This window comes from Palaemon carinicauda, chromosome 22, assembly GCF_036898095.1.
Source record: "Palaemon carinicauda isolate YSFRI2023 chromosome 22, ASM3689809v2, whole genome shotgun sequence".
Lineage (NCBI taxonomy): Eukaryota > Metazoa > Arthropoda > Malacostraca > Decapoda > Palaemonidae > Palaemon > Palaemon carinicauda.
The window spans coordinates 94,279,023-94,289,022 of record NC_090746.1 but is presented as its reverse complement, the minus strand read 5'-3'; the positions used below and the strand labels follow the sequence as shown (position 1 = coordinate 94,289,022).

At 41.8% G+C, this 10,000-nt stretch overlaps 1 protein-coding gene across 1 annotated transcript in view; it reads left to right on the top strand.

The window, feature by feature from the left end:
- The window catches only part of LOC137616630 (hemocyanin subunit-like), a 3,981-nt gene extending 912 nt beyond the window's left edge, over positions 1 to 3,069 (top strand). The window contains exons 2-3 of the mRNA XM_068346538.1: positions 671 to 2,194; positions 2,551 to 3,069. Coding sequence (XP_068202639.1) covers positions 671 to 2,194; positions 2,551 to 2,987 — 1,961 coding nt within the window. The 3' untranslated portion in view covers positions 2,988 to 3,069. The remainder of the gene's footprint in view (positions 1 to 670; positions 2,195 to 2,550) is intronic.
- Positions 3,070 to 10,000: the final 6,931 nt, after the last annotated feature.

The window sequence follows — 10,000 nt, the reverse complement described above, 5'->3', positions numbered from 1 at the left end:
TTAGAGTTTAGCAAGAACCCAGTTTAGGAGTTTTTGTAATTGATTTATTTTATTTTTTGGTTTCACTTTCATTCAATCAGTGATGATTGAGTATTAAGACACATCGTGCAATTAAGCAATGTGATATATTCAAAATAATCATGGATAGCTTCTCTTCCACAGCAAAGAATCTCCTAGTTCGTAAATCCCGAGGTATATGATTTCGAAGATAGAGCATGAGAGCATTCCCTTCATTACAGGATGTATCATTGATCCAATAAAAAAAAATTGCGTTAGGAGAAAAAAACTTACGTCTTAATTTCAAATCGTGAAACTATAAATTATAAAAACCTAAAAAGATTATTTTCATTTCTAATATAATTTTGGGAAACAAAATAATGCTAATCTCCCTCTCTCTCTCTCTCTGTCTCTGTCTGTTTGTCTGTCTGTCTGTCTGTCTGTCTGTCTGTCTCTCTCTCTCTCTCTCTCTCTCTCTCTCTCTCTCTCTCTCTCTCTCTCTAAATATATATATATATATATATATATATATATATATATATATATATATATATATATATATATATATATATATATGTAAATAAGTATATATATATGAACGAAGATGTCATTTGATAGCCAAGGTCTTTCATTCACTATCACCCCTTTTTATGTTTTATATGAATTTTTGCAGATGCTTCAAATGCCCAGAAGCAGCACGATGTGAACTATCTTTTGTGGAAGGTGAACGAGCACCTTCGAGATGAAACTCACAAGACTTACGCCAAAACCTTTGACCCAGAGGCCGACACTTCCCATTACTCAGATGATGGAGAAGCAGTCCACCGTCTCATGAAGGAGCTGAAAGATCACCGACTGTTGGAGCAGAAGCATTGGTTCTCCCTCTTCAACGAGAGACAACGTGAGGAAGCTCTGATGCTTTTCGACGTCTTCATGCATTGCAAAGACTGGGAAACCGTTGTCAAAAATGCTGCCTATTTCCGTGAACGTATGAACGAGGGAGAATTTGTGTATGCAGTTTATGCTGGCGTCATCCATCATCCTTTGGCTGAACATGTCGTGCTTCCTCCACTCTATGAAGTCACCCCTCACATGTTCACAAACACCGAGGTTATTCAAGAAGCCTATGCAGCCAAGATGAGACAAACTCCTACCAAAATCAAATCCTCATTCACTGGTACAGCTAGGAACAAGGAACAACGTGTAGCCTACTTTGGTGAAGACATTGGTATGAACACCCATCACGTTTTCTGGCATTTGGAATTCCCCTTCTGGTGGAGGGATTCTTATTCTCATAAGCTTGACCGCAAAGGAGAGAACTTCTTCTGGGTACACAATCAACTTGCTGTTCGTTTTGATGCTGAGAGAATTTCCAACTACTTGGAGCCAGTACAGGAACTTCACTGGGAGAAACCTATCCATGATGGATTTGCTCCACATACTTCCTACAAATACGGAGGGGCTTTCCCATCTCGTCCTGATGATATTCATTTTGAAGATGTTGATGGAGTTGCTAGAGTTAGAGATATGGTCATCTACGAAAGCCGTATCAGAGATGCCATTGCTCACGGATACATCATCAAAGAAGATGGTACTCACATTGATATCATGAACGAGCGAGGAGTTGATATTCTTGGTGATATTATTGAGTCTTCTCTCTACAGTCCCAATGTACAATACTATGGAGCTCTTCACAATACCGCCCACATAATGCTTGGTCGTCAAACAGATCCTCATGGAAAATACAACATGCCTCCTGGTGTAATGGAACACTTCGAAACTGCCACTCGTGATCCAGGTTTCTTCAGACTTCATAAGTATATGGATAACATCTTCAGGGAGCACAAGGATAGTCTACCTAGCTACAGCTTTGAAGACTTAGATTTTAAAGACGTGGATGTAACTAATGTTGCTATTGATGGTAAACTGGAAACTTTCTTTGAAGATTTTGAATACAGTCTGATCAATGCTGTGGATGACACCGAAGATATCCCAGATGTTGACATCGATACATATGTTCCTCGTCTAAACCACAAGGAATTCTCCTACAACATTGACATTAAGAACAACAAAGGAGCAGATACTTTGGCAACTATTCGAATTTATATTTGGCCTCATAAGGACAACAATGGTGTAGAATTCTCCTTCGACGATGCAAGGTGGCAGGCAATAGAACTCGACAAATTCTGGGTAAAATGTGAGTATTTCGAATGATATTCTACAAATTCTCCCCCCTTTGAAAGATGATAAGCTATTTGGGAAATTCTAATAAGGGCAGTTTTAATTATCATTAAATTAAATTTCTCACTTTATTTTTCTTTACTGTACATTATTAGTGCTTGTATGAATATTAAATATCGAAAATTAGTTTGGTAGAAATAACTGATTAAACAAATACATGATTTACTGGCAACATTTTTCATAAAGCTATAAGGAAAACATTCCTATCACCAATGCTTTAGAAAAATAATATTAGATAAACTTTCAATGAATCATAAGAAATTAACATTCATTCTTTATCCCTGTGTTAACTATCATAATTATTTTTAATAGTATCCGCTGGAGACAACCACATTGTCCGCAAATCCGCCGATTCTTCAGTCACTGTAGCTGATGTCCCCAGCTTCAAGACCCTCATGGAAAAGACCGAAGCTGCTCTTTCAAGTGGAGGAGACCTCGATCTCCATGAGTTCGAGAGTGCTGTTGGTGTGCCAAATCGTTTCCTCCTCCCCAAAGGTAACGAAAATGGCGTGGAATTCGATTTGTACGTCTGTGTGACCGACGGTGAGAAAGACGCTGCCATTCCAGACATTCACACCAAGGAAGGATTCATGCACTACGGCTCTCATGGAGTCTACCCCGACAAGAGGCCTCATGGTTACCCCTTCGATCGCCATGTTGACGATGAACGCATCTTCGAAAAGGTCACCAACTTCCATCACACTCTGGTGAAGATCTACAACCATGGAGAGCATATTCACCATCATTAACACATTCCTACCATGATTGATTTCCATTTAAGGTTCTATTGAGATTTAACGCAAAAAGTAATAAAATAAGATATCAAGAATATTTCTTTAATTCTCTGCCCCATTGTGTGTCCAGTTTTAGAGTGTATATTCAGGCACTTCTTTTTTTTATAAAGATCTATTGATATATTATAACTACAAATATACAATTTCCCAGAATAGTTACTATAGATATTACTTTGTCAGGGATACTCAAAATCATTTCTCTCAAAGATTAGTCCAATTGTTATAAAACATATCTTTCAAAAAATGGATTTAAAAAATGATGACACGTGTCTAATAACCAAATTTTCTTTCAAAGAAACGCGTTATACACTCAGTCATCGGCTATAATGTTGAATAAGGGCAGATTTCAATATAAGTACTAATAACTCAGCTATTTTATATGAATACGTAAGTCAAAGATGAAACAAACATAAATCTCTTGATATTCTGATTGTTAGAATCCTCGTCCAAATATGCTTCATATAAGGGGAATATCTTTGAGTACTGATCGTAATAGAAGCACTTACTAAAGAATTATTCTATCCTTTTTATATACTTCCTAGGCTGAGTGAATTCAATATAAAAGTCTGTTTGTGGCTCAATTCACATAAACACACTTGTATGTATATATATATATATATATATATATATATATATATATATATATATATATATATATATATATACATGTACATATAAATATATATATATATATATATATATATATATTTATATATATATATATATATATATATATATATATATATATATATATATATATATATATATATATGTATATATATATATATATATATATATATATATATATATATATATATATACATATATATATATATTTATATATATATATATGTATGTATGTATATATATTCATATATATACACATATATATGCACACATATATACATACACACACACACACACACACACATATATATATATATATATATATATATATATATATATATATATATATATATATTTCATTCTGATTATACTGAATGACCATAGTTGTTTTGGCTAATTTATCATGGCCTGATGCCTTTCCTGCCGCCAACCCTCCACATTTACTCGGGCTTGAGACCGGCACCAAGTTGGGGCTGGCTTACCCCACCCTTAGTGGCTTGACCCGGATAGCTTTTGCTCTTTTACTCCATGCAAGGTTTCTTGAAATATATATGAGACCGGCAATTACGTATGGAGCGGAGACTTGGACAATAAAGAAGACAGAAGAGAAGAAGATGGATGTGGCAGAGATGAGAATGTTGAGATGGATGTGTGGGGTGACAAGAAGAGATAAGATACAGAATGAGGTAATTAGGGATACCAGAGGAGTTAGAAAACTATCAGATAAGATCCAAGAAAGTAGACTGAGGTGGTATGGTCATGTCATGAGAAGAGATGAACAATATATTGTGAGGAGAGTGATGGAAATGGATGTACAGGGAACGAGAAGGAGAGGGAGACCAAAGCGAAGGTGGATGGACTGTATCAAGGATGACCTTCGATCAAAGGGATTAACCTGTGATGAAATGTGGGACAGAGGTAGATGGAGAAAGCTAACCAGAAACATAGACCCCACATAAAAGTGGGAAAAGATATAACAATAATAATGATGATAATATAGATATAAATAAATATATACATATATATAAGTATTTGTAATATATGTACATGTTTGCAAGTGTGTCTTTATATATATATATATATATATATATATATATATATATATATATATATATATATATATATATATATACATATATATATATGTATATATATATGTATATACACGCACACACACACACACACACACACACATATATATATATATATATATATATATATATATATATATAAAGACACACTTGCAAACATGTACATATATTACAAATACTTATATATATGTATATATTTATTTATATCTATATTATCATCATTATTATTGTTATAAGCCAAGGTGTAACAGGAAAAAGAAAATACCATAATTCAACCAGCAGCAAGAGTGATATTATCCCAGTGTCGAGAAGATATGGAGGAATGAAAAATAAACAACAGAATACTTGATACACATTTATGAGGATAATGAATTGTGTTAAAGGTATATAGTTTAAAATTTACACTATAAGACAATATTAAACTTATTATCTATTGAACTGGGAAAGCCAATTCACAATTTAGTAATAACAGGAAAGATATTCACAGAATTCGGTGAATTCTTTAGCATAACGAAAAATTGACCTAGGTGTTATGATGGACTGTGTATTTCATAACATGAAGTGTATCATGAGTTTGGGAAGTAATGAATATTAAGATGGATCAGAATAATATATACAAGAAAATCATAACATTGCAAAGAGGTAACTGAATATAGGAGCGAGATATTAGAATCTAGATCTTGGATAAGGAAATTAATAGAACGCCGTCTATTTAATAAAGTTAAGATGAAAGTCCTCTGTTTAATGCTACTGTAATATCTTTTATACTTTAAAGGCGTCAACGAATGTTGCAATAAGATCTGATGACTCGGATGCAGTTTTGTACTTACTGGTCCGTAATACAATTCAATGTCTCCAGATACTTGGCTTTCTATAACCAAAAAATGTTTACTTCATAATCAAAGGTAAACATTTCAATAATCGTAACCAAACCTACTGAAAATGACTCTATGTATAATACGAATCATGGTAAACTATATAACAAATCAAATCAATGTGTGTTAAACTGGTCAACATAGAAGGGTGATACAACATACAAACTAATGTATTGTGACGACGCCGAGTAAGGGTGTGAACTCAAAGGCAGATTGGAAACGACTGAGTTGTTTATTAAGGAACACGCTTCTTTATATACAAAACCTCAAGGCAACAGGACATAACAAGTTCACAAGACAGACAATGTTCAGAGCAAAACCGGAGACATGAATTTCCATGTTCGTTTTAGTGCGAGGGAAGAGCGAAGATACAAGCATAATATATACAAAAGGAATTATGTACACTTGTGTGACACACGGTTGGTACATGGCTCCCCCTCTAAAAATGACATACTGAACATGTTAAATAGGGCGCCCTGATCTAGAGAGGCGAACTGTAGGCGGGTCATCTGGCAGAAGATAAGCAGGTTTTAGACGATCAATGGAGACCCAGTCTTCTTTGCCCCGAATGTTTAGGAGGAATGCTTTCGGACTGCGTCGGATCACATGGAAAGGGCCCGTGTAAGGGGGCGTTAATGGTGGCTTGCTGGTGTCGTTGCGCAGGAAGACGTGCGTTGCAGAGTGCAAGTCCGTTGGTATGTGATGCTTCGCTGGGGGCTTGTAAGTCTGGCGGCACGGAGTTATTTTTCCCACGACGTGACGTATGCGCTGGAGATCGTCGGAGGAGGTTGTAGAAGGAAAAAATTCGGCAGGGACGACCAACGGGTCGCCATACACCATTTCGGCTGCCGAGACGTCGAGGGCGTCTTTAGGAGTTTTCCTTAGTCCAAGGAGGACCCAGGGAAGCTGAGTAAACCAGTTGCAATCCTTGCAGCGGGACATCAAAGCTGCTTTGAGGGTGCGATGAAAATGTTCAACCATTCCATTGGCAGCGGGGTTGTAGGCCGTTGTCTGATGTAGGGTGATGCCCAGGAGATTCGCTAATGACGTCCATAATTGAGAGGTGAAGGTGGTTCCCCTGTCAGAAGTAATATGCTCAGGGATACCGAATCTTGAAATCCATCCAGAGAGTAAGGCAGATGTACATGAGGCGGACGTTGCAGTTTCCATGGGAATGGCTTCAGGCCAACGAGTGGAGCGGTCGATGACGGTAAACAGGTAACGATGTCCTTGTGATGTGGGTAGGGGGCCTACAACGTCGACGTGAATGTGTGCGAAACGACGCTGAGGTTGAGGAAAGGTGCCCACTCCTGAATCCGTGTGCGATGTACTTTGGAAGTTTGGCAAGAAGTACACGCACGGACCCAATCCTTAGCATCCTTAGAAATGCCGTGCCAAATGAACTTTGCCTTCAGCAGCTGTGCAGTAGAACGGCACGAGGGATGTGAAAGGCCGTGGATGAAATCAAACACCTGTCGGCGCATGGGGGCAGGAATCCAAGGTCGCGGTCTACCAGTACTGACGTCACAGAGGAGGGTGGTGTTGGAGTCTTTGAGGGGAAAATCCTCCCAACGGAGGGACCTGCAGGATGTCCTACAAGCTTGATAATTTGGATCCTGTCGTTGGGCTTCAGCCAGGGCGTTGTAATCCAATCCCAGTTAAACGGCAGCCAAAGTGTATCTTGACAGGGCATCGGCAACGGGATTCATTTTCCCAGGGACGTATTGGAGGGTGCAATTGTATTCAGCCACGGCGGAGAGATGTCGGCATTGACGGGCGGACCAGGCGTCAGACTGTCGAGTGAAGGCGTGCACCAGAGGCATGTGGTCTGTACGAATGACGAAGGGGGTACCTTCTAAGAAATGGCGAAAGTGACGGACAGCCAAGTGCACCGCCAGCAATTCTCGATCGAATGTAGAATAACCCGATTCTGCCTTGGACAGTTTTCTGCTGAAGAAGGCCAATGGGCGGGGCGAGCCTTTGACCACCTGCTCGAGTACTGCACCAATAGCGACGTCGCTGGCATCGGTGGAGAGAAGGAGTGGGGCGTGTGGGATAGGAAAAGTGAGAGCCGCAGCAGTTGATAGGGCCTTCTTTGCATTGCAGAAGGCTGCTTCTTGAAGGGGACCCCACTTCAGGTCCTTTGGCTTGCCCTTGAGGGAGGCGTAGAGGGGAGCAAGAGTGGTGGCAATGACTGGCAGAAAACGGTGATAATAGTTGATCATGCCCAAGAATTCCTGCAGAGCTTTGACGGTCGAGGGCGTGGGGAAATTTTGAACGGCTGCTACCTTCTCAGGGAGGGGATGGACTCCTTCAGGAGTGATACGGTGCCCTAAGAACGACACTTCATTGGCGCCAAAGGTACAGTTGTCGTATCGGACTACAAGGCCGTTTTGTTGCAGGCGGTCGAGCACGATGCGCAGGTGACGGAGGTGTTCCTCTTTTGAGGAGGAGAACACAAGTATGTCGTCCACATAACATACACAGAAAGGGAGGTCCCCTAGGATGCCATCCATGAGACGTTGAAACGTTGCCCCAGCATTACGAAGGCCAAAACAGGAGTAATTGAAGGTGTATGTGCCAAACGGAGTGGTGATGGCGGTCTTGAGGATGTCTTCTGGGTTCATAGGCACCTGATAATACCCCTTCAGGAGGTCGAGCGTAGAGAAAACCTTCGCTTTGTGCAGGTAGGAGGTTACGTCGGCAATGTTTGGGAGGGGGTAGTGATCCGGTTCTGTTTGCATGTTCAGGCGCCTGTTATCCCCGCACGGACGGAGGGAGCCGTCTTTCTTCAGAACGATGTGTAAGGGTGACAACCATGGGCTGGAGGCCTTTTGGCAAAGGCCCATTTTCTCCATTTCGGCGAACTTCTGTTTGGCGGCTGCCAATCGTTCCGGTGCCAGACGTCTGAATTTTGCGAAGACTGGGGGTCCCGTCGTCTTGATATGGTGATAAGTACCGTGCTTGGCAGGAACCGTGGGCGTTTGGCGAAGTTCTGGACGGAAAACCTCCGGGTACGACGTGAGGAGGTGGGCGTAGGCATCCCTGGGTGCGCTGATGTGGAGAGCGAGGTTAGAGGGGGCGGGTTGAAGAGGTGTCGACAAGTACGAGTCTGCGTTGACCAATCGTCGGTGGGCGACATCGACCAGAAGGTAGAAATGAGAGAGGAAATCCGCACCGAGGATTAGCATTTTGACGTCAGCAACGAGAAACTTCCAATTGAATTTACCGTTTCCGAACGATAATGTGAGATTCTCGTAACCGTAGGTGGGTATCGCAGATCCGTTGGCAGCTACCAAGCTGACGTCGGCAGATGTAGACAGACTACGTTGTGCCTTGAAGAGTTTCCTTGGCAAAAGAGAACGACAAGCACCCGTGTCTACCAAAAATCGCACGCCCGTTCCCACATCCTGTAAAAAGAAAAGATTAGAAACATGGGAGGCCACCGCCACAAGCGATGGCCTACTTACACGTTTTTTGGCCACTGACAATCTTTGGCACATTTCTTCGCGGTTGCCCCGAATCTGAAGTGGTAGTAGCAAAACTGCGGCGGATGGGAGGTAGTAAGTGGCTGTAGAAGTCGTTCGTTGGGGCGCGAGCGATTGGTGGGTGGTGGGCGGCTTTGTCGCCGCTTCGGCACATCACGGGGTAGGCGTGTATGTCCTACGGCATTCATGTCAGCTTCGGTTGACGTTGAATAGGCATCCTCGTCGTCAGGGGTGGAGGCGTTGATGGAGGTCTTGCAGTGGCTGTCCATAAGGGCGTCGGCTTTGGTCATAAAGTCCTTTATGGGTAAACTATCGACATCGGGTATGGCAGCGCGCACAGGTTCAGGTAAACGGCGTATCCAAAGGGTACGGAGTAGGTTCACCTCACGAGGAGAGCCGTCTGCAGAAGGTTGAAGGCGAGCGATACTGGTCATTTCCCTGAGGGCAAGCGAAGCCCTTTGGTCCCCCAACGGTTGTTGCGAGAGCTGAAAAAGTTTTGCTATACGGGCGGCTGGCGACGGCGAGTACTGCTGCAAAAGGTATGATTTGAGGACGTCATATGCTATTGGGGTGTCTCCTTGTTCAAAAAGCCAGTCGGATATTTCTGGGAAGGTGTCCTCGGGTATCGCCGCGAGAACATAATCCGCTTTGGTGGTTGAGCGAGTCACGCCCCTGATACGAAAGTGGACTTCAGCGCGTTGAAACCAAGCAAACGCTTCTCCGCTAGCGAACGGTGAAAGTTTCAATGGGGCGGCCGCAGTGCCAACTGCTGGGGTAGAGTCCGCCTCCGTCATAGTACCAACGATGGAGGGGCGAGGGAGGTGGGGGTGGAAGGTAGTGGGGGCGAGTCGACTTCCGGGGTCACCAATGTGACGGCGCCGAGTAAG